Here is a 26,490-nt window from a genome sequence, read left to right as displayed (position 1 = left end):
TATCAATGGAAATCAAATTTATTTATTATCTGGATTTCTTCCAGACCTGGACTAAAGCATCTGCCCACTCCTGGACAGTCTGTGGTGCAACGTGGCGTTGGTGGATGGAGCGAGACATGTTTTCTCAGATGTTCTCAGTTGGATTCAGGTCTGGGGAACCGGTGGGCTATTCCATAGCCTCAATGCCTTCGTCTTGCAAGAACTGCTGACACATTTCAGCCACATGTTGTCTAGCATTATCTTGCATTAGGAGGAACCCAGGGCCAATTGCACCAGCATATGGTCTCAGAAAGGGTCTGAGGATCTCATCTTGGTACCTAATGGCAGTCTGGCTATCTCTGGTGAGCACTTGAAGGGCTGTGCGGCCCCCAATGTCATTATCCAGCACTTATTTGAAAATTCGGCCCACTGATTAGGATGTAGATGATACATTTTGAAAGTAAACACTTCTACTTTAAGAGATGTGCCAGGCATTTGAAAAAAAAAAAAGAAAAAGAAAAATTTCAAAAACATCTGCCTCACTCTGTCTGAAAGACATCAGATGTATCAAGCATATATTTCATATGTACTTTTTACCCTGATCTGTACAGTGATGAAATTAAACATGCAGTGAAAGAATTCGGATTTTCAAAACACAATAATAGTATTCTCCTCCCTGAGCCGCCACCTTATCGTGGTGGAGGAGTTTGTGCGTCCTGATGATCCCAGCGGTTATGTTGTTGGGGGCTTCATGCCCCTGGTAGGGTCACCCATGGCAAACAGGTGTCTAAGGGAGAGACCACACGAAGTGCTGCTCAAATCACCCCTATGATGATGACAAAGCAAGGACCAGGGTTTTCCCTTACCTTAGTAAATAGCAGTCTGTTTACAGCTGTAACCCTGTATAATCCTAATCTATGTAATTTTAATTAATTCTAATTATGAAATGCTGAGAATAAGACACTTCATTCCACTCCAAGTCTGTACTGGTTTTCTCTGTTGGATTGAGCTTAATTAAACCGTTTACATGGTTACCTGCATTTGTGTCCACCTTTCCGGTTGTACAGCCTGACAATAAGCATACCAACGCATATGAAGGGATGTGAACCACAGATATATACACATAGATGCCGCGTTCGGGCTTGTCAGGCACGTCAACACGGCCGCCATCTTGGGCCGGGCTTTCTGACCAGCAGTCAGACCCGGTCAGATCAGTCGAACTGACTAGACAGCCGTCTAGTGTGTTAATGTTTAAAACTGGGCTGGAAACGGATTTATTTGGCCATGCTTATGGCAGCTAATTTTTTTTTTCTTTCTGTATCTAATTTTTATCTTTAAATGTTTATTTGTTTTTTTATTTGTTTATTTTTTAACTGTTAAATCTTGTTTATATCTGTGTTAGCTGTAAGGCACTGAGTTGCTTTATCTGTAGGAAACATGTCATAAATAAAACTGTCTTCTTCAGTGTGATTGTTATTGGGATGGGTTTTTACTTTGTATGTTGATCTTCGTGTTTTAAATGTTAATAGTGTCTTATAAGTCAATATGAGCTGGGAACGCAAGTGTATGACACTTAAATAAAATATTCATTCACATTGGAAGCACGTTGGAAACTGTTGCATCAACCACCTGAAAATAAGATAGAAATATCTGGTTTAAGATCAGCTGTTATTTAGTAATAACAGTACAACACCTGTGCATTAGCTGACCGCAGGCTGCCATTCTCTTTGAGAATTATGGTGTTCCTGCTACACAGCACTCCCTAGCCTTTTTACTGCTTGCTGCCGGTCCAGATTTCCCCTAGTTCTGGAGTATCATCATCATTATCATCATCATCATCATCATCATCATCAAGAAAAAGGATTCAAGATGAGTTGCAATAAAAAAAATAATATGATTTATTAAACGAAACAAAGAAATTAAATTAAAACATCTAAAATAAAATTCCAATGAGTTAGTAGATCAAAATAAAAAATAAAATTAGATTAAATTAAATTTGAGATTATATATTAAAACTACATGACTGGAATTAAGAGAGATTATATTATTTTTTCATTTTTAATTGACATCAATAATTTTCACAAAAAGTCTAAAATAATTTGAATTAAAATAAACAAAATATACTGTATATGTAAAAGTTTTTAATCAAAAATCTTTAAAATCTACATTTCAAGTAGAAAGTCAAACATTTGTGGTGAGAAATTAAGCAAAACATTACAAAAAAGTTTCCAAGGAAACATTTAGAAGAGTTTCACACAGAAAATGATTGAATCCATGAATCTGAAAGATGTTTCTGAGTGAAAGACACAGACATGTGTAGACTGAACTATCTGTTCACCAGTCAGAACCTCTCTGCTACCATCAGACTCTTTACACTCAATACAGAGACACCCAGGAACCAGACCTATACCAGATCCCAAATCCAGCATAGAGAGGACGAGTGAAAGTGGTGATGAAGGTGTGGAGGTGGATCAGCGAGTCAGAGGAGACTCTGTAGAAGGACAAAGAGCCAGCAGGACAGTCCACATACACTGCTACTCTGTTAGAGACAGAGGAGGAGGAGGAGGAGGAGGAGGAGGAGATGATTGTTTTCCTGTAATTGTGCCACACAGAGTAACCTTTATCATCAGAGCATCTCAGACTCCAGGACTGATCATTGAATCCAAACCAACAGTCTCTATCTCCTCTCCTTCTGATTTCTCTGTAACTCACTGATATAAAAACATCTCCTCTCCACTCAACCTCCCAGTAGCAGCGACCAGTCAGAACATTTTCACACAACAGCTGAGGACACAAGTCGAATCTTTCTGGATCATCAGGATAAGACTGAAGCTCCATCACATGTGTCACCTTCCTGTTCTCAGACAGTTTGAGGTTTCTGCTCATTGTGTTCATGTTGATTGTGAGTGGACAGGAATCTGTTGCAGAGACAAACACAATCCAGCTGCAGTTATTGATCTCTTGACACTTTGATGCTGACTGATGAATGAGTGATGGGACAGTGTGAAGATGGTTGAATGTGATGAATCCAATTAAAAACACACTTACACTTCTCTAGACCTGGTCTCAACCATGGTTCTCCAGCAGGCTCCACTCTGAAAGAAGAAGAGGGGTCAGAGCATGCTAACATGGATATTACATGGCTCTCATACACACTTTGTTCTACACTGAGAAAGGAACAGTCCAACATCTGGACTCGTCCGCCTGAATGGAGCATCTCCAGACTAGAAAGAGCAGAATCAGGAAGCTGATTGGTCCACACCCACAACAACAGAACTGCTTTGTGGAAGTCACAGTTTCTTCTTTCAACCATCTTCTCCTTTTCATCTCTTCACAGATGAAGAACTCTGCAGAAACTCCTGATCTAACCAAGAGCTGCATCTTCTCTCTGCCCTGAAGTCTTATTGATCAGCTTCTGACAATAATATCCTCTGCAGACCAGATTGGCTCAGATTCTTTGTTCTGACTCAGCTGGGAAATGTTAAAGTGGCTTCTTTTCCTGCACATGAAGCTAAATGACTGTCAGAGACTCTGTTTGAGGCCATGATGTGTGTGTTTGTAGCTGTGACAGCTTGTTTCCTACTGACCACTAACAGCTGCTTCATCATCACACTTAGGATTTGTTCCCTCACATTATTACTGCAGATCCTGCTGCTGTGTGAACACAAACACATTTCTTTCTAAAGCAGGAACAAATCAGAGGGATCAGCAGCATCAACTCACCACCACATCTGATCCAGTCTGCTGATTCATTTCCAGTTTGAAGTGCAGTCACATCACCCAGTTTCTACTGACTCCAACATCTACACTGTTATTGAAGCTGATTGATCATCTGATGGATTATTGAATTAGTAATTATTGAATCAGCGCCATGGGATCATCAAAGATCTAAAGTCCTGAGTGAAGAGGAGAGGTTAGACTGCCTCTGGTGGTCAGACATGGAGCTGCAACTGCTGAAATACAGGATGTGACAGGATTCAGGAAAGTCTGTCTCATCTTTCCTCAACATCAGCTGTGAACATACTGAGTCCTTTCATGTTAACCAGCAGAACTGATGTAACCATTATCATATTCATCACAACACACACACACACACACACACACACACACACACACACACACACACACACACACACACACACACACACACACACACACACTGCCATCTCCAATCACCTCCTCCAACATCCGATCCAGCCGTTATCACATGACTGAATCAACATTGTGTCTTCCAGTCTAACTTCTCTTTTCAGATCAGATCAGGGGCAGGTGTTCCACTGACAGTCTCCATCATTTTGATCAGCTGTGTGCAGCTAACTGAAGGAAACTGATAAATACTGCAACAGCACTCATGTGTGATGTTGCACGGAGCACCAGCATCAACAGAAGATGACATGAATGAAAGAATCTAGAGGGAACGAGTCTTCAGGGACCAAAATAATTCCTACTCTATATGTATCTCATCTAAATTAATTTTCTGGGCGTGTTGCTGTGATTCAGAATCAGGAGCCTTCAGTAAGTCAGAAAACCACTGACCATCATCATTCATGGGAAGCTTTTCATCCATCATTTGTTTAAATGTATCTATACAGAGGTAGGAATACAGGTCTGATCAACACATGCACATTTACACATTGACTGATTTATATAGAGAACTTTACATGAACATGACTGTTCACACGATTTTCTTTATATTTGGTTACATATTTGTGCTGAGCCAAGCTAACGTTTCCTGGACCATCTCTGTGTCTGATCCAGGGTCAGAAGACAGAAAAGATGTTTCTATGACAGAATGTCCCTTTAACCTGCCGAGATGTTTCTAGACTGAAGAAACTCTGACCAACAGTTATCACTGTTCCTATACATGTTCTCCTTGGAGACTCTCCTACTCAAATATCTGCTGTCAGCCAACAAAAAAGGCTCCTACATGTGTGATTGTTCATATAACACTCATATCCAGCATGAAGCAGGACTGAGTGAAGAACAGAGAAAATGTCTGCAGATCTTCCTCCTCTATCAGACATTGTGTGGCTGCAGCAGCCTCTCCATACCTGAGTCTGTGTGGATCCTTCAGTGCAGCCATCAGCAGCTTCACTCCTGAGTCTCCTGGATGGTTGTATCTCAGGTCCAGCTCTCTCAGATGGGAGGGGTTGGAGGTCTCTCCAGAGGCCAGAGAAGCACAGCCTTCCTCTGTGATCAGACATCCTGACAGGCTGCAGAAAACAACACGTATGACAGAAACTCTTAGAGAACTGCTGTGAAACTAAAGCTGAATGTCATCAGATGTTCAGAAAAACTGGACCTGTCTGACATTATTGGCTTTGTGTCTTCATTTGTTCCAAGTTTATGACTTAATGTCTCAGTTTGTGACAAATGTCAAATTTTAGGTTTCTATCATGTTTGTTGTATCTTTTTAAAAGCATCAATCCTCCTTTATTCAGCCTGGTGAAGTTAGAGAGAGGCTGACTCAATTAATGCATGCATGGCATGACAAGCTCCATACATCCGTCATGTCTCTATCATGACGGCGGGACCTGGAAAAGAACAATGGAAGACATCAGTCGGGTGGCTCTATGGATGGACTTCAGAATAAACAGCATGTCATGGATGTTGCCTCCATGGAAAACAGGGGTGTTTTAACACACACTGTTTTCCCGGTGAGAAAGTTCCACACCCACACGTTTCCAGCATTCTTTTTGAAACTTGCAACAGTCCAGCTGCATTTTGCAACGTGTCTGCTCTAGTCGATCTTTGCAGCAACGGCTGTCGGTGATCAGCAGATTAGCATTTCTCTCTTTAATTTATTGTTCAGCTGAGAAGGAGGGAAGTGTTCATGGGTCACACCCTCACATATTTTCCCCAAAGTTTTTTTTTTTTTTTTTTTGACAGGGCCTTTTCTAACACAGTAGCTGGCTGGTGGTAGACAGGGTTTATACTTCAGCGATGCAGGGGCAAGTCTAGAAAGGTTGTGATAGGGGGCCAGGCAGGAGCATGTCCAGGAAAAGTGGGGCAAAAATCCCCAATTAGAAACTAATTCTATTCGCAGATGATAGCAATATTTTATGTACTAGAGAAGACTTGCAGCAGGTTCTGGGAAAAATTCACACAGGAAATGAAGAAAGTAAAATGATGAAATAAATTACTGACAGTTAGGTGACGCTGCAGGGCAGGTAAGTGACGCTGATGTTGTAGGTGACGTAGTTCAGGTGAGACAGCAGATTCAAACCAGGGAGCTCAAACGTTTCATTTATTTGTGTTTTCGCCATTCTAATAAAAACAATCTTGAAAGTAGGAAAAAAGCATCTCTTAGGTACATTCTGGAGCACAGTGTGGAGGATTTGGCCAGCCTGACAGATTTTATAGATGGGTGCTATGACAGAATCGTCAAGGGAAAGCCAAATCACACATCTACCCCATCCACTTCGTCCAAGGCCAAGAGACAGTGAAATGAAGATTCACTAGGAGCTATTTCACCACCTGGGAACGACTCAGACATCTCCATAGATAAGAAACTTATCTATATAGTTTGGATGCGCTCTTGAGTCTGGTGGTGATTCTGCACAAAAAATTCCAAGCGCTACGTGAGTAAATGAAATTCAGCCAGAAGCAGGCAGAAACCCTTGCTGCGGAGAATGCCGGCCTCAGAATGTCTGTAAAATCCCTCAGTGACAGGTTGACCCGACTCTCTGAGGAAAAAAGAAGATCAAAGAAACGGTGATCAAGCTGCAGTTGCGGAGCATGAGAGAGAATCCTGTGTTTGCAGGGATTCTAGAGGAGGACCCCTAAATTTCTTCGAAACTCACCCGAAGCTTCCGGAGGAAAGGGTGAAAAACATCTTCTTTCACAGAGTACATCGTTTGGGTGGGAGGAAACCCAGGACCAGCAGACCAAGACCCATTGTAGCCAAGTTCGTCAGCTTCAGACAGAAGGAGCAGGTGAAGAACCAGGGCCGCGAACTTAAGGGAATGAACTTCAGCATAAACAACCAACATCCGAGGGAGATTCTAGACCGACGAAGAGTCCTGTTTCCCATCAGGAGGAAATGTGTTTTTTTTATTATTTTTTTCCTTAGTTTTTTTTTGTTGTTGTTTTTTTCTTGGCACTGTTGCTTTTTCCACTTCTCACTCTTCTTCTCTCTGACCTTTTCACAGTAAACGGTAATCCCACCTGTCATTATACTAATGCAACTTGCAGCGCACTCACACGCTTGAACATCAAGCCCAGCTTGCTAGCACACATTAGCACTTTGCATGATTTACACAAATGCACATGTGCAGTAAGGAAGGGAACAGTGCAAGTGCACATGCAGACATTTAATATGTTTAATATGTTTTGTATGTCCATGTTGCACACTCAGCTGGCAGACACACATGCACACAGAGAGGAAGTGGGATGCACACACTCATGCTTCAATAAAATACATGTAGCTCTCTTTTTATATGTCGGATGTGGGACACTTTCAAGTGTGTTACTTGGAATGTGTGTGAAGCTGGTACAAGGGAAAAGTATGGGGCTATTATTGTAGCAATATTATCTACAAATCCGTGTTGAAAGTCACAAATGCATACAGAGAGTCGTGTATCCGTATCTTAATTTGTGTGTGCACAGTTGGATTCGCAAATGTGTAAATAAATCCACAAATGTGTGATGAGATTTCTGTGTCTGTACAAGAATCTGCAAATGTGTAAAACAACTTGTGTGTAACCCGGTTTGCAAATGTGTAAAAAAATTCCACAAATCTGTATTTAAAGTTGCAAATGTGTAGACCAATCTGTAAATGCGTGCTAAGATCTGCACATGTGCAGACCGATCTGTATCCACAGAGAGACATGAATGCCTGGAGTATTTCAGCTACAAGACCCAGAAATACAGACAAATCGCTGGTTACGAGTCAAGCAGCTTCTGGATTGGCTCTCTCTACACACGTGGATTTTGCTACACTTGTTCCGTGAGAAATCCACAAATGCGTGTCAGGATTCGTATCCGTAACGCATGGGTTTGCGTGCCCTGACCGCTGGCTCACAGGCTGCCTCACTCCGGCTGCCGTTGGTTCGCTTGCTCTGCTGCTGGCGGTAATATAATTACTGCGGTCAAGCCAGCCGCCTTTCGTTTTCGCGTAGTCAAGCCAGCCGCTCCTACATTTTCAGTGCGCACCTACCGTCAGTTTACGGTAAATGCAAGCGTACTGCTGCAAGGAAATTATTTCCGGTTCACAAAATAAAAGCACGAATTTAAATGTGTATTATCAAGTGATGTTTTAAGAAACTGATTCACGTTAACTGTAAACTATCGGGGTATACTGCTAACATTTACACTAAATAAATACCTTAGAATGTATGGAGTTGAAAACAGTTTTATCTATCTATCTATCTATCTATCTATCTATCTATCTATCTATCTATCTATCTATCTATCTATCTATCTATCTATCTATCTATCTATCTGTCTGTCTGTCTGTCTGTCTGTGCTAATAAACATATACTGAGGCCTTAAAGCAAATACTAAGTGGTGTATGTTGACCATCCTTGACGGCACTATCATTCTGGACTGCTTTGGGGTCAATAGGTCACATGACCTCAAAGCTATTGAGCAAAAATGCTCATATTTACACTTTAAAAATCATTTAAAATATATTAAGACCTTAAAGCAAATACTAAGTGGTGTATGTTGACCATCCTTGATAGCACTATCATTCTAGACTACTTTGGGGTCAATAGGTCACATGACCTCAAAGCTATTGAGCCGAAAATGCTCCCATTTGTTATGTAAATTTGATCAAAAACCAATAGAATAATGAAATGAAATACAATATATACAGTGGTCACACAGTAAAAGGACTTCAGATATCTCAAATTCAAACCTTTTTAAAACAAAAACAATTCTTCAACATGTGTAACTTAAGCATTGTGGGGAAAAAAATTATGATAATGATATCTAACATTAAAATGACCTCAAAAACAACATCAATAAATACACAACGATAATAAATAAAAATAATACTAGTAATAATAACAATTTGAATTAGGAAATGACCATAAAATAGTTAATATATACATTTAACTATTTACACATGTCACTCTCAAAATGTCTATCAAAATATATATTTGGAAGTAAAGTAGATCTAAAACCAATAGAACAATAAAATTAAATAAAATAAATAGAATGGTCAAATGGTATATGAACTTTTCAAATAGTTTTAAAAGAAAAATAATTCTTCAACATGTGTTACCTCATCACTATAAGAACAACAATAGCACCAATAAAATTGAAAATAACAACAATAATAATAATAACAAATAAACAAAGACAATAATATTTAAATGACCAAAAATGGTAAACATATATATATTTACTGTAACTATTTACACATCAATATCAAACTATCTTAAAGGCACTTTTCAAATAGTTTTAAAACAAAAACATTTCCTTAACATGTGTAACCTAATTACAACAACAAAAAACAAAACCTGTTCCTCCTCTCTTGCTCCTCTCATTACCAACATCATTCATTCCTCTTTACTTTCCGGAATCGTCCCTCCTGCACTTAAAACGGCTACAGTTACACCTATCCTGAAAAAACCCGGTTTGGACCCCACCAATTTTAATAACTTACGCCCTATGTCCAATTTACCTTTCATTTCCAAAATTCTTGAAAGGTCTGTTGCCTCTCAGCTTCATAACCACCTCATCACAAACAATATTTACGAGCAGTTTCAGTACAGTTTTCGTCCCCTCCACAGCACTGAAACGGCACTCCTCAAAATCTCCAATGACCTTATAGCTTCAGATTCTGGTTTACTGTCCATTCTCATCCTTCTTGACCTCACAGCAGCATTTGACACTTTCTCACCGCACTCTTCTTGACAGACTGTCATCTATCGGTATCTCCGGCACCCCTCTCACCTGGTTAACTTCTTACCTCTCTGGCCGCACACAGTTTGTTCAACTTAAATCACACAAATCCAACCCTTACCCTGTCTCTGCTGGTGTGCCCCAGGGCTCGGTCCTGGGGCCCCTACTATTCATCATCTACATTCTTCCACTTGGCTTCATTTTTCGTCGACATAATATTCATTTTCATTGCTACAAGGACAACACCCAGCTTTACCTCTCTACCAAACCATCTTCCTCACTTCCACCAACCTCCCTTACCCACTGTCTCCAAGAAATTCATTCTTGGTTTTCTTCCAATTTCCTAGAACTCAACAGTTCTAAAACAGAAGTCCTAATGATAGGCACGCCCCATATTCTCTCCAAATCTAATAGTTTCTCCATTTCCATCAACAATTCAACCATCCTTCCCTCCCCTCAAGTAAAGAGTCTGGGTGTTGTCCTTGACAGCACACTCTCTTTTCAGTCCCACATTAATAATATCACTCGGTCAGCATATTTTCATCTGCGAAATATTTCCCGTCTCCGTCCGTCTCTTACCCCCCATACCACTGCCATTCTCGTCCATAGCCTTGTCACCTGACGAATTGATTACTGTAAATCACTTCTCTTTGGTCTCCCCAACAAAGCCCTCCAAAGACTGCAGCTCCTTTAAAACTCTGCAGCTCGAATCATCACCCGGACACCCTCCACTCATCATATCACCCCCATCCTGCAACAACTTCACTGGATTCCCATAAAAAAAAGAATTAATTTCAAAATACTCCTTATCACTTTCAAAGCACTTCACAATCATGCTCCACCATACATATCTGAGCTTCTACACATTTCCATTCCTGTCCGCTCACTCCGCTCCTCCACCTCTCTTCAACTTTCTGTTCCCCTGCCCGCCTTGTCACTAAGGGGAGTAGAGCATTCAGCCGCTCTGCTCCCCGTCTTTGGAACTCCCTCCCCCCTGATCTTCGTGCCATAGACTCTCTCCCTCTCTTTAAATCTAAACTGAAAACACACTTGTTCAGACAGTCCTATGCCATCTAGTTTTTCACTCACCATTACACTGTTGTCGTCTGTTTTGCTTGTTAGTGCTTTGCTTGTTAGTTTTTTGTATACTTCTCTCTCCTATGTTTTTAAATGTTTTCATTCTCCTGTAAAGTGTACTTGGGTTTTTTGAAAGGAGTTTTTAAATAAAATGTATTATATATATATATATATATATACACACACATATATATTTCATGTTATTTCAAAAGTTATTACAATAACTCCCAGGTCATGTGACCTATTGACCCCAAAGCAGTCTAGAATGATAGTGCTATCAAGGATGGTCAACATACACCACTTAGTATTTGCTTTAAGGTCTTAATATATTTTAAATGATTTTTAAAGTGTAAATATGAGCATTTTCGGCTCAATAGCTTTGAGGTCATGTGACCTATTGACCCCAAAGTAGTCTAGAATGATAGTGCTATCAAGGATGGTCAACATACACCACTTAGTATTTGCTTTAAGGTCTTAATATATTTTAAATGATTTTTAAAGTGTAAATATGAGCATTTTTGCTCAATAGCTTTGAGGTCATGTGACCTATTGACCCCAAAGCAGTCCAGAATGATAGTGCCGTCAAGGATGGTCAACATACACCACTTAGTATTTGCTTTAAGGCCTCAGTATATGTTTATTAGCACAGACAGACAGACAGACAGACAGACAGATAGATAGATAGATAGATAGATAGATAGATAGATAGATAGATAGATAGATAGATAGATAGATAGATAGATAAAACTGTTTTCAACTCCATACATTCTAAGGTATTTATTTAGTGTAAATGTTAGCAGTATACCCCGATAGTTTACAGTTAACGTGAATCAGTTTCTTAAAACATCACTTGATAATACACATTTAAATTCGTGCTTTTATTTTGTGAACCGGAAATAATTTCCTTGCAGCAGTACGCTTGCATTTACCGTAAACTGACGGTAGGTGCGCACTGAAAATGTAGGAGCGGCTGGCTTGACTACGCGAAAACGAAAGGCGGCTGGCTTGACCGCAGTAATTATATTACCGCCAGCAGCAGAGCAAGCGAACCAACGGCAGCCGGAGTGAGGCAGCCTGTGAGCCAGCGGTCAGGGCACGCAAACCCATGCGTTACGGATACGAATCCTGACACGCATTTGTGGATTTCTCACGGAACAAGTGTAGCAAAATCCACGTGTGTAGAGAGAGCCAATCCAGAAGCTGCTTGACTCGTAACCAGCGATTTGTCTGTATTTCTGGGTCTTGTAGCTGAAATACTCCAGGCATTCATGTCTCTCTGTGGATACAGATCGGTCTGCACATGTGCAGATCTTAGCACGCATTTACAGATTGGTCTACACATTTGCAACTTTAAATACAGATTTGTGGAATTTTTTTACACATTTGCAAACCGGGTTACACACAAGTTGTTTTACACATTTGCAGATTCTTGTACAGACACAGAAATCTCATCACACATTTGTGGATTTATTTACACATTTGCGAATCCAACTGTGCACACACAAATTAAGATACGGATACACGACTCTCTGTATGCATTTGTGACTTTCAACACGGATTTGTAGATAATATTGCTACAATAATAGCCCCATAGAAAAGAGGTTAAAGATTTTCAATCAGATGCAGAAAATTAAGCGCATACATTGTCCTCCTTCAAGAAACTCATTTATGAAACTCAACAATACATCTTCTTTCAACAGCTCAGTTTCCACATGTGTACTCAGATGTTATAACTCTAGGCAAAAAGGAGTAGCAACTCTTGTTAATAGAAGGTTAAACATTAGGTGCTTTTCCATTACCCCTAGAATTGTGCAAAATCTAAATATCGCAATAAAAATACGGTAATGGAAACACCTACATTTCGAAAAAACTCTCAAATATCGCAAAAAGGTCCATAAAATCTGCTACCATTGGAGGAAGTTCCAGCTCTGTTCAGTGATTTTGAGTTGTTGATATTCTAAGAATCTGTTGCTGTTAATCCCATATTGTGATGATAGTGTATCAAAAGCTAAAGTGTTTCTGTTATGGATAATATGTTCAAAGTATTTAAGTTCTGGTTGTAAAGCACTTTAAACTTATCACAGAACCTGAACCAAGATTTTATATGTACTAAGAGGATGTGGGACCAGTCACTGGTTCTGGTATTTGCATGTGGTGTGCGAGGCCTAAATTAGAGAAAATTATAAAAATACCTTCCACAGGTTTTTTTTATTGGTCATTAATAAAAAAATAATTTTACACCTCTAGTTTGATGAATCCTGACCTGAGAGTTTCCAGTTTGCAGTTCAGACTCTTCAGTCCATCACACAGCTTCTTCACTCCTGAGTCCTGCAGGTCGTTGTTACTCAGGTCCAGTTCTGTCAGACTGGAGGACTGGGAGCTGAGAACCGAGGACAGAGGTCCACAGCTTCTCTCTGAGAGACCACAAACACTCAGCCTGGAGAGAAATTTGCAAAGAAAAACATAAATGTCTGTATAAATGTACCTGTCATTAAGCTCCTTTCTGCTCACCCTTGTAGTGCTGTCTGGCTCCAACTACTGCTGTAGTTACTGAGAGCAGTGAGGACTGAGAACTGAATGGAGTCAGAGCTCCATCTAGTGGACAAACATTATCATAACATCATTCCGCACAACTCTTGACACTCAACAAAATGCATTTTTTCAAACATTTATTTCAAATATAAGAACATGAGGTTAATATGGGAGTTGTATTGAAAATGACAATACAATTATCTCTGTCATGATACAGTATCATACTATTCTGAACAGAATGCATACACAATTAATTTTTCTCAATATTCTGTACATTTCTCCAACTCGAGTCTTAAGGCAAAAGTCTCTCTATACCATAGATTTCTTTCACTATCCCATGCTACTGGACCAGTGTTGGAGGGTCAACCTGCATCCCCTTTTGGGTTATTGCTTTCCTGCTACTTGCCAAAAGCATCTTCAATGAGTAATTGTCCTAATGTAAGAATGTTTTAGGTTTATTGCCAAGATATAAAGTAACAAAAGAGTAATCTAGCTCCACTCCCATTATTTTGTTTATCTCATTAGCAACTCCCCCCGAGTATGGTTGAATTTTTGGGCAGGCCCAGAAGACATGGCAATGATTAGCCATGGTGGTACCACATTCTATCCAACAGAGGCCACGACTCTGTATGCCTGTTTGCGTAGCTGTTATTTTAAGAGTGATAAAAAAAAATCTCACTACATTTTCCCAGCCAAACTATTTTAATGATCTTAAGTTTGCAGTGATTACTTGAGTGTCACATATCTCCATCCAGGTCTCCTCTGATATTTGTGTTTCTGACTCCCTCTCCCATTTTTTGTTTGATGTGCACTGTAATCTTTTGAGGTTTATACTTCCACCACTGATAATTGTCAGATTTAATTTCTTTGTTTTCTTTCTTTTCAGATAGATATTTTGCAACAAGATCTACCATCTATGGGAGATCAACATAATAAAGAACTTGTGGATAAGATGCCAGTAGAACAATCTTCATTTTTGTAGTATCTGCTATAGCAGGTTGGGCATACAGGTCTTTTTATGCCTGTTGAATATTCTCTGGTTTACTGCAATTTTTTCACAACTCAGGGTTCCTAGTTTTATAAATCATATTCTTTTCCTGTTTCTTTTATACCATCCAGGAAAGAAGTTTCATTGTCCTAGACCCCATCTTATAATACTTTTGTTTGGTAAATTTAAGTTTCTTTCAGTTTCCTCGTCATTTATAACATTTATGTCTTGTTTAATTTTGTTTATTCTAATTATTTCTGGGGATCATTTTGTTCAGTGTGTCTAATGTCTAAAGACTTCAGTTCCTCTTGCAGTTCATTAAGTCTTTTCTGTTTTTCCCTTTTCCCATAGGCCGTGAGGGCAATAATTTTAATTTTAATGACATCTCTAATGACAGTTTTCACTACATCCCATTAAGTGATTAAGATTTCTCCATTATCATTATCTTATAAATATGTATAAAATTCCTGTTGGATCTATGTCTGTATTGAAGTTTTCATTTAGAATGCTGGTGTTAATATTTTTTCTGTTGTTCTGTTAAGTGCAAAGTTAAGCAAACACTCAAGTGATCAGATAAGCCCCTAGTCCTTATTTTACAGTCCCTGACCCCATGCCAGTCTGATTTATACATAAATAGGTAACCAATTCGAGTATATACTGAGTGGCATGGGGAGTAATAAGTAAATTGTTTTTCACCTGGATGAGACTGTCTCCACACATCAATCAAACCCAGTTCTAAAAGCATTCGCAGGATCATAATGCCATTTGGACTTTGGCACCAGTTGGAAGTATCTAGTTTAGGTTGTAGTTGTACATTAACATCATCTCCAAAAATGAAAACTCCTTGTGTTTCCCAATGCTATCAATTCAAATTGTTTCTTAAAAAATAATTTGTTGCTCCCTGGGAGAGCATATACCTTGAGTAATGTTACTTCCCAAAGAAGTTTAGAGACCTTATCCCAGACTACTATGCCAACTTCAGCCTGAGAGTCTCTTCTGGATGAAGAACTTCCGACTAGCACAAACTCGAAAAGGGGATTATCACCAGATGTATGATCTTGGTCCTCCTCTTTGCACTCGCCATGAACATGCTGGTGAAGTCTGTGGAAGTTCCCCTGCGCCCACTGCAGGGATCTCCACCAGGAGGACTGCCGGCTCCTCTTCCGTGGCGCCTACAGCAAGAACCTCCGTGGCGAAGACTGCTTCCTCCTCGGCTGTGCCTGCCTCTGCTGCATCCCCTGCAGTGGGGATATCCACTGCGACGACCGCCTGCCCCTCTCCCCCAGTGCCTGCAGCCAGAGCCTCCACCCCAGAGACTACGTCCTCCTTTACTGCCGTTGCTGTGGGGTCCTCTAGAATGTCGCCTTCGGTTGCTGACTGGAATGTCAGTTGTCAAAACCGGGTCAAATGCTCAAAGCCCAGATGCTTTCATCGTGGGATCATCTATAGTCAGGCATATTCAAATTGTAACTTTAGTCTTTTCCTTGTGCGCCGGGGTTTTACCTACTTGGTCTGGGCCTGCTGCCGTGGTGATTGCTGGGGCCCTGCACTACAGCCTTTTGGCTGTGGTGTGGGCCTCTGTCTGTCCTGATGGGGGTGGTTGCAGCTGTCAGACATGGGTGGACTGGCCCCTGGTGTGGATGGATCCCCATGAGACTGATATTGTTTCCTCACAGCAGCATCAGGCCGGATGCTTATAACTTTTAGTATTTTATAATAATAATAACATTCAGTTTGAGACAGAAATAAGAGAATCATGTTTGTATAGAATGGGGAGGGGGGGGGGGGCTGCTTGGTGTGTGTATGTGTGTGTGTCTGTGTGTGTGTGTGTGTGCATATGTGTGTGTGCGTGCGGCTGTGTGAAATACTTTGAGTGAGTGTTTCTATTATTATGTATTTCCCATTTGTTTTGTTTTTAAAATGCATGAATGTTTTAATCATGCATAGCACTTTGTGTTGCCTGTGGCATGAGAGGTGCTTTATAAATAAAGTTTGATTTGATTTGAGTTGATTTAGTGATAAACTCCATCAAATATGACCCCCTCTGATTCATGTATACCGAGATTGTTCTAGCATAAGCGTGCTACAAAATTTAAATTTTTATGAGAAAGTAAGAATTTTGGGGCATTTAATCGGTAAAACTCTAGCTGATTATAGTTGTTTTAAAATTAAATTAGTTTGAGTAGAAATTATTTTATTTCTTGTCCATGGCAACATATAAAAAATGAGCAGGATTAACTTAATTAAACAACTTTGCATGAATATTCAACCCTCATTTTTAAATAGAAAAACAGCTCTAGAATTCATCCAATTATTTATTTGAATGTATCTCAAAAAATCTATTTATTAAGCACCTTAAACTTTTCACAGAACCTGAACCAAGATTTTATATGTTCTGACAGGTTCAGGATGTGGGACCGGTCACTGGTTTTGGTAAGTTCATGTGGTGTAAGAGGCCTAAATCAGAGACAATCATACAAACACCTTTCACAGCTTTTCTATTAGTTATTAATAAAAACTCATTTTAAACCTTCAGTTTGATGAATCCTGACCTGAGAGTTTTCAGTTTGCAGTTTGGACTCTTCAGTCCATCACAAAGCTTCTTTACCCCTGAGTCCTGCAGGTCGTTGTTACTCAGGTCCAGTTCTGTCAGACTGGAGGACTGGGAGCTGAGAACGGAGGACAGAAGTCCACAGCTTCTCTCTGAGAGACCACATGCACTCAGCCTGAAAACAACATTACAGAGAAAAACACAAATGATATATAACCCTCATGGTGGATGCAGACTGAAGGACCACTTATAGAGAAAATCTGGTTTATAACCTTGTTATCATGTCCATGTGGTGAATTTTAATGCTCAAAGTCACCATGAGTGAACAAGGATTCAGCATGGTGGCAGAGAATTTGCAGAGACTCAGTGACAGTCTGAACATTTGATTCATACAATAAAGCTTATCATGTACCTCCAGAAATAATCCATCAAGTTGACTGGTGGGGCTGACTTTAGATCAGAGACGAATAGAGTTTAGCATTTATCAGCACATCATGAGCTTTGTGATTGTGGAACTATGTCACACCATTAACAAGACAGTGTACATGCACACCAACAACCTGATCTGATTTCTGGAGTTAACAAGAGTTAACAGAGTTAACTGGAGTTAACAATCAGACAATCTGGTTATAAGAAATCACAATAACACAACTCCATTCATCCCTAATACTCTGATGTGTTAGTGTATGTAGACACACATCTGATTTCATTGGATTTTTTATAGAGCCCGACCAATTTGGATTGTAGTAGAGTATGTAAATTCTGATATTTGGCAGAAAAAAATCTGATAACTGATTAATTGGACAAATAGTTTAAAAATATAAATGAATAAAATAACTTCTATTTTATTTGTGGGGCGACGTGGCTCAGCAAGGCAGAGAGGTCGTTTCGTAACCCGAGGGTTGCCGGTTTGATCCTCGGCCAAGTCGGGTTCATGTCGAGGTGTCCTTGGGCAAGACACCAAACCCCTAATTGCTCCTGATGGGTCGTGGTCGAGCGCCTTGCATGGCAGCTTCCGCCATCAGTGTGTGAATGTGTGTGTGAATGGGTGAATGTGATGTATAATGTAAAGTGCTTTGGGTATCGTTCCAGGTACAGTAAAGTGCTATATAAATACGGACCATTTACCATTTACCATTTATTTGATATTATTTTAAATCTGCATTGTGATATTTTTCCTGTTGAGCACGCATTAATATAGCTACCAGTTGTACTAATGAATGTATCATTAGATATGGACCATAGGTGTAGTCTATAAGCAATATAATGAGTGAAGTCACAGGTACAACATTATTTATGCAACCCACTGATGACCTTTAATGTTAAATCACATTTTCTCTAATCCATTATGTTTATTGCCATGAAGTTATATGAACCAAAGTAAAAACCAGAGACGCTTTTCTCAAATGTTAAAACATGTCATCATAAAAAGAGCTGCATTATAAACATATAATGGTCACAAATAGTCTTGAAGTCATGTTACTCCATAACAACACAGTGAGTGGCTGTTATTGCCTGAGTCACGTTTTTGTTTTTTTCTGACAAAGTAAAACTAGGAGTGACAGGACATCATGACAGTTGAAGACAGAGTAATACTCATCATTTTAACTTTTCCCTCCTCTTTGCTTCACATCTTTCATCCTTAAATGTATTTCAAAATGCAGCCGATGGAGTGATGATTGCTCATTCTGTACTCTCTAATATTGTTTACACTTACATTATTTTCTAGCCAGAAGTATAAATTGACAAAGCCCTACCCATAGATATACGCAGATGCTGCATTTGTGCTTGTCAGGCATGAGAACCAGGCCGCCATCTTGGGCCGGGATTTCTGACAAGCAGTCAGACCCAGTCAGATCAGTCGAACTGTATCTGACTGTGCATGTGTGCCAGACTTTTGTGTTGCATATGGATGTTCCCATGAAAGAAATACCGGAACCAAGAAACAAGGGATAACATTTCACCAGTAAGAGGTGGTTTTGAATTATATGGTATGAACTGAATGAATTAGATGCATCTCTTAAGCTAACAAAGCTTAAGAGATGGCCAGAGAAAGGCCCATGCTTGGGCCTTTGTTGTTTTCTCTTTATATGTTGTCTCTCAGCTCCGTCATCTACAAACATAACCCGTTCTTTCATTTTTATGCAGATGACCCTCAAGTATACCTACCCATTGGTCCTAACAATCCCAGTGCACTTGTGTTCATACAAAACTCTTTGGCGGATATTAAGATGTGGCTTTCTCAGAATTTTCTGCATCTAAATGAAAGCAAAACTGAGTGTATTTTGTTTGGTCCTAACTTGTTTGAGGCTGTACCTGATCTCGGTTCTCTTGGTCCGCTCTGTAAACCAGATGTAAAAAACCTGGGAGTGAAGTTTGACAACTGTCTGAAACATGACAGACAGATTGACAGTGTTGTTAAAGCCAGCTTCTTCCAGCTCCGTCTTCTGGCCAAGGTCAAACCCTTCCTTTGTCAGAACAACCTGGAGAAGGCTATGCATGCTTTTATTAGCTCACGTATTGACTACTGCAATGCTCTTTATATCGGTCTGAACCAGTGCACACTCAATCAGCTGCAACTGGTGCAGAATGCTGCTACTCCTGTTCTGTACTCCCTCCACTGGCTGCCGGTACACTTCAGAGTTGATTTTAAACTTTTAATGTTTGTTTTTAAAGCCATTCATGGACTTGCACCTTCTTATCATGCTGAACAAATTTGCTCTGCCAAGGGGAGGCCTATGGGTAAGGCTCCTCTTGATAATCTGATTAATTAATTTATTTATTTACTTTGAATCACGGAATCTATGTAATCTTGCTGGACCTGACCGGAGGGGGCAGAAAAAGATGGAAAATAGCAAAAAGAGCAAAAGGGAAAGAAGAAAGGAGACAAAAAGATCACAGACAGAAGGAAACGACCCTTCAATCCACATGCAGCTGTCATTTTAATCCAGAGGACTTTGACAGGACTGGATTCGTTTTTAATTTTCCTGGCCATTTTGCAAAGTTAGTGTCATATAATCATAATATTTTACTAACATAACGGAGTCTCCACCAAATAAAAAAAAACAAAAAAACAAACACTATTAGTACTATTATATTATTAACATTGTAATATTATACTATTACACTATTATTGAATTCAATGTTAATTTTATTTTCTTTGATGTTAAAAAGCATCTGTTTTGATTGGTGTTGTGTTTTTTTGGTACCTTTATCAGGTTCATTACTTTAAACATGTTGGGCCCCTCACATCAGAGGGACATTTGGGTTCTGTATTTTGTATCAATATGGCAATTAGAACAGATGTAACTTTAATCTAGGTATTTCATTTTGGGGGTATTTTGGTAAATTTTTAATTTAGGCAATCCATTTTTTGTATGAGTGTGTGTATTTCTTTTTTGTGGTTTTGTTTTCACTTTGTTTTTTTTTTTCTCATTTATTTATTTTTATTTAATCAATTTATCTATTAGGGTCTGAGCCATGTGAAGTATGGGAGAACCCTATTATTGTTGAAATGTTTATTTTTCTAAGTGCTTCGAGGCTAAATTTGACCCCTTAAACACCAATGAAAGTTGTGAAATTTGGCACACACGTCAAGCTCGGCGAAACTTATGATATTCTAAGGTCTGCATACACTTCAATGCAAAATTGCCTCAACAGCGCCACCTAGACACCAAAAAAATCCCCAAATGAATGGGGTCCCGGAAGTCTACTTCGACGTATGAAGACGAAACTCGGCACACACGTGGAACACCCCAAGTCGAGCAAAAAAGTCAATCGAAGACATGTTGCCATGGCAAAGGGTGCCCGCCATCTTGGAGTGTACGTCCATTTTTTTCCCATTTTTTTCACTTTATACGCATCATATTTGAACGAACTAGTCTGAGGGGATTCGTGCAAGTGACTCCAAACTTGGTGGGAAGCTTCCTGACAAGTTGGGGACCAAACGCTCCTCAAATCTTTCTAATAGTAAAAGCGTGTTACTGTGGCAACCGACGGAAAAAAGCCTTCTCGCCATGAAACACGGTTTGCTCATATCTCCATAGAAATACATGGGATCTGCACCAAAGTTGAGAGTATTCATACTTGTTGGGTCCTTAACACACACACCCATGGCAACATAACATGTTAGCTAGCATGTTAGCATGCTAGCAAAAAATGCTAAGTAGGTATATCAACATTTCAAATTCTCAGCTAGCCACTTTACCATATTGCCTAGCATGTTAGCATGTTAGCTAACACGGGTGGCGGGGGCCACGAGGCTCGGACCCGATGGATGCCACTTGCGGCTTTAATTAATCATATTATTCATAATAAAACACGAATATACAATCAGTATAAATTCAGTATATAATCAGTCAGGCTCTAGTTGTTTACATCTGTACAACAAACAGCAGCACTTCCAACAAAGACCAGATGTTCTAAAGATATCCGGAAGTTTGCTTATATATATGTAAGTATACTCCGTTAGAAATCCAATAATGGACTGGAAAAATAGACTTGGGTTTTTCATAATATCACACATCAGAAGTGCATATAGATGTGTCATATCTGATTATTACAATAGTCTGATTTCTCCCAGTTACTTATTTTTGATGGGCATGTATCTTGATGCTGTTCTTGTCCACTGAAATGTTGAAAACCACATACTGCAATCAGTTCAATGCCCAGATTCTTAGATGTAAATTTAAGAGATCTTGGAAGATCTAATTCAGAAGTCCTGCAGCTTTTCACGTAATGCTTTCCACACAAAATTGATCAAATCTCTATTTCATTATTTAATAAAAGAACCCAACTTTGTAGGACCCAATCAGATCTCACAGTAAATAAAAATAAGTAACACCAGTTCCAATTGTTTAACTGTCTGCAGTAACAAACTTTCCTTTCTGATGACACATTTCTCAGGAAGATCAGTGAAAATCAAAGAACACATTCTGAATGTTATAAGGAAAGCTAAACTTGAACTTAATTTCAGTTAACTTAGATAGAAAGACAGTTCTTGGTGCAAAGAATTTGTTTGGAGAATTTTGAACATGGAAATAAATCTCGAAAGTTAATCAGCTAAAAACAAACAAGGAGAAAACAATGATCCCCTCGGTCAAAGAAGGAAGGAAACATTAGCCATGACCCTGACAAGATAAATAACACTTTCAAAGAATTCTATAAAACATTATATACATCACAACTAACTACAACAGATGACAATATTGATACATTTCTTAGTAACATCAATCTTCCAAAATTAAAACATGAAAATAAAATGGTCTTGGATTCAACTCTTTCGGTTCATGAACTCCATGACGCTCTCAAACATAAGCCCAGCAATAAAGCCCCAGGTCCAGATGGTTATCCAGCAGAATTCTACAAAGAATTCTGGACAACGCTGGCACCCACCTTCTACAATATTATATTAGAAATAAGGGAAAAACAAAAAATACCTCCAAATATGAACCTAGCTAATATTACTCTGCTATTTAAACCAGGAAAAGACCCAACCCTTCTATCCCGTTACTGTCCAATTTCATTAATAAATGTAGATTTTAAAATAATCATCAAAGCTCTGGCCAGAATGACAAAATAATAATACATCGTGACCAAACAGGCTTTATTATAGGTAGATATTCTTCTAATAGCATGCACAGATTAATTACCATAATAGATTATTCTACTCTACATAATCTAGAATCTACAGTCAAGTACTTAGGCGCAGAAAAAGCATTTGACCAAGTACACTAGGAATTTCTATTTTCAACATTAAACAAATTTGGATTTGGGTCATCTTTTATAGATTGGATAAAAATATTATATAACAACCCAAATGCATGTGTGAAGACCGATGATCAACCTTCTCCAAGCTTCTGTTTGCAGAGAGCCACCAGGCTGCCCCCTTTCCACCTCACTTTTTGCTATTTTTATTTAACCCCCACCTGCTGCCGTAAGATAAAATAATTAGAGGAATCCCTGCCAAAAATATAGAACATAAGATAAGTCCTTATGTTGATGATGTGTTACTTTTCCTCCAGAATACAGACATCTCTCCTCCAGACAATCACGCTCAACACATGCTCATCAATATCTGACTACTCTATTAACTGGTCTAAGATTATAGTTATGCCCATTAATTGTGACCTACAAAACGTACCTAATAATTCAATACAGTCTGGAAACATTAGATATTTAGGCATAAACATTTCCCCCAGGTTATCAGAAGTAACAAAGCTAAATTATGTCCAGCTTGATAAAACTATAGAGGATGATCTCTCATGGTGGAGGCACTTACAAATATCAGTCATGGGGAGGGTTGCCACCATTAAAATGATGGTTCTACCTAAAGTCAACTACCTGTTTTCAGTGATACCCACAGGACATATAATAGAAAATTGAAACTTCCTGTCATTTAATAATCTCACTTCACAATATGGAATCAGCAGCAAAATTTTTAGAAAATAAACAACTTAAATCTATTATATGTAAAAAATATACCATTAATCAATTAAACTTAAAGCTACCTATCAGGGTGGCAGAATTCATGAATCTCAATGCCCCAAATCTATTATCCAAAATATATAGACTACAGACTAGAAGACACAGTCTGTCTTACAAATTCAAAATGGGAGGCTGACTTATTCAGTAACTTTAATGAAGATGAATGGTCACAAATATGTTTAAACACCATTAAAATAACTGAGAATTTATCGGCTGCTGATCTTGGCCCACTGGACCATGTGCCCCAAGATCATGGGGGTCTCTGGCTGGGGTTCTCCTTTGCCAACCTCTGGGTGGGGCTGGAGTCGTCTTCGGGGTGGGGTAGCTTGAGTTAGTGCTCCTGGGCTGCTGCTGAGGGCCTGGGTCTCTGGGCTGCCCTGGTCTGCCTCTAGCCTCTGTAAAGGCGTTGTCGCATTTGCACAATCTCACTCACCACTCCTCATCACTGATCACTCCTTATTCCTCATACTCTGCATGTTGACACAGTCACTGGGTTGTCCAGTGGGTGTATACACTAAGAGATACTTTCTCTTTCTGTTTTCCCTGTGAGTCAGTATCTGGTTGTTTTTGTCCTACTTTTGTGATATGTCTTTTTGATTTGGTTATTATTTAAGAACTCTTAAGGACTAGCAGCTCTGTTTTTCAGTAATAGCCATAGGAAATATTTTGGTGTGTTTATGTACAAATGTAAAGCTTGTTGTCTGATGATAGTGTGGATTGAAGGGTCATTGCCTTCTGTCTGTGGTGTTTTTGTCTCTTCTCTCTTCTTTCCCTTTGGCTTTTTCTGTCCCCTCCAGTCAGGTCCAGCAAGATTGCATAGATTCCATGATTCAAAGTAAATGAATCAATGAATATCAATGAGTATCAAGAGGAGCCTCATACCCATAAGCCTCCCCTTGGCAGAGCAAATTTGTTTAACACGATACAGCAACCAGATTATCATTTTGCTTGCTATGATGCTGGACAGGACAGGTTGAAAAAAAAAATCAAAGAACACAGTGTTTCTTTAAGAGAGTTGGAAAGAGACTCTCTCAATGTCTACACATCCATATATTTCTGACTTGTTTAAATTTCTATGAAGGCTTTCACCTGTGTTCATCTCTGATCTCAGAACCAAACCTGCTCTGCAACAAACAGAAGCAAGCAAAAGTAGTTCTCTCTCACATTCTGTCCTATAAAACAGCAGCAGTATATTTCTCCACATCCTGCTATATATGTACTTACAGAGCTTTGTTGGAGGCTTTGACCACTGGCAGCAGCCTCAGAAGAACCTCCTCTGAAGGATAGTATTTCTGCAGGTCAAACACCTCCAGATCTTCTTCTGATGACAGTAAGATGAAGACCAGAGCTGACCACTGAGCAGGAGACAGTTTATCTGTGGAGAGACGTCCTGAGCTCAGGAACTGTTGGATCTCCTCCTCTAGAGAACGATCATTCATTTCATTCAGACAGTGGAACAAACTGATGCTTCTCTCTGCAGACACATTCTCACTCATCTTCTGCTTGATGTACTGGACTGTTTCGTGTTTGGTCTGTAAGCTACTTCCTGTCTGTGTCATCAGACCTCGTAGGAGACTCTGATTGGTCTGCAGCGAAAGACCCAGGAGAAAGCGGAGGAACAAGTCCAGGTGTCCATTTGGACTCTGTAAGGCCTTGTCCACAGCTCTCTGATGAAGATGTTTTGAATTTGGCTTTATAAAAAATTTGGACAACCAGAAAGATGATTGTTGCTCTTCCATCAGGTTGACTCCCAACTTGATGAAGGTCAGATTGACATGAAGAGCAGCCAGAAACTCCTGAACACTCAGATGGACAAAGCTGAACACCTTCTCCTGGTACAGTCCTCTCTCCTCTTTAAAGATCTGTGTGAACACTCCTGAGTAAACTGAGGCTGCTGTGATATCGATGCCACACTCTGTCAGGTCTGATTCATAGAAGATCAGGTTTCCTTTCTGCAGCTGATCAAAAGCCAGTTTTCCCAGAGACTCAATGATCTTCCTGCTCTCTGGACTCCAGTGCGGATCTGTCTCAGCTCCTCCATCATACTTGACCTTCTTAACTTTGGTCTGGACCACCAGGAAGTGGATGTACATCTCAGTCAGGGTCTTGGGCAGCTCTCCTCCCTCTCTGGTTTTCAGCACATCCTCCAGAACTGTAGCAGTGATCCAGCAGAAGATTGGGATGTGGCACATGATGTGGAGGCTTCGTGATGTCTTCATATGGAAGATGATCCTGCTGGCCTTCTCCTCATCTCTGAACCTCTTCCTGAAGTACTCCTCCTTCTGTGGGTCATTGAACCCTCTGACCTCTGTCACCATGCCAACACAGTCAGGAGGGATCTGATTGGCTGCTGCAGGTCGTGTGGTTATCCAGAGGCGAGCAGAGGGAAGCAGTTTCCCCCTGATGAGGTTAGTCAGCAGCACATCCACTGAGGTGGACTCTGCAACATCAGTCAGGGTCTCATTGTTGTGGAAGTCCAGAGGAAGTCGACTCTCATCCAGACCATCCAAGATGAAGACAACCTGGAACTCTTCAAAGCTGCAGATTTCTGCTTCTTTGGTTTCAGTAAAGAAGTGATGAACAAGTTCCACCAAGCTGAACTTTTTCTCTTTCAGCACATTCAGCTCTCTGAAAGTCAGTGGAAATGTCAACTGGATGTCCTGGTTGGCTTTGTCTTCAGCCCAGTCTAGAGTGAACTTCTGTGTTAACACAGTTTTCCCAATGCCAGCCACTCCCTTTGTCATCACTGTTCTGATTGGTTCATCTCTTCCAGGTGGGAGTTTAAAGATGTCTTCTTGTCTGATGGTTGTTTCTGGTCTATGTGGTTTCCTGGATGCTGTTTCAATCTGTCTGACCTCATGTTCATTATTGACCTCTGCAGTCCCTCCCTCTGTGATGTAGAGCTCTGTGTAGATCTGGTTCAGAAGGGTTGAGTTTCCTGCTTTAGCAATCCCCTCAAACACACATTGGAACTTCTTCTTCAGACCAGATTTTAGTTTACGTTGACAAGCTGCAGTCAGACGTT

The 26,490-nt window shown here is 39.8% G+C and overlaps 1 protein-coding gene across 1 annotated transcript in view; it reads right to left on the bottom strand.

The window, feature by feature from the left end:
* Window positions 1-2,258: 2,258 nt before the first annotated feature.
* The window catches only part of LOC121656997 (NACHT, LRR and PYD domains-containing protein 3-like), a 40,738-nt gene continuing 16,506 nt past the window's right edge, over window positions 2,259-26,490 (bottom strand). The window contains exons 6-10 of the mRNA XM_042012348.1: window positions 24,690-26,490; window positions 16,981-17,154; window positions 13,172-13,345; window positions 3,028-3,074; window positions 2,259-2,897 (exon numbers count right to left, since the gene is read on the bottom strand). Of these exons, the coding sequence (XP_041868282.1) occupies window positions 2,356-2,897; window positions 3,028-3,074; window positions 13,172-13,345; window positions 16,981-17,154; window positions 24,690-26,490 (2,738 nt within the window). The 3' untranslated portion in view covers window positions 2,259-2,355. The remainder of the gene's footprint in view (window positions 2,898-3,027; window positions 3,075-13,171; window positions 13,346-16,980; window positions 17,155-24,689) is intronic.

The sequence above is a fragment of the Melanotaenia boesemani genome, chromosome 2, assembly GCF_017639745.1.
Source record: "Melanotaenia boesemani isolate fMelBoe1 chromosome 2, fMelBoe1.pri, whole genome shotgun sequence".
In the NCBI taxonomy this organism is placed as follows: Eukaryota; Metazoa; Chordata; class Actinopteri; order Atheriniformes; family Melanotaeniidae; genus Melanotaenia; species Melanotaenia boesemani.
Note: the sequence above shows the minus strand (reverse complement) of the source record. Positions and strands in the feature narration are given on the sequence as shown.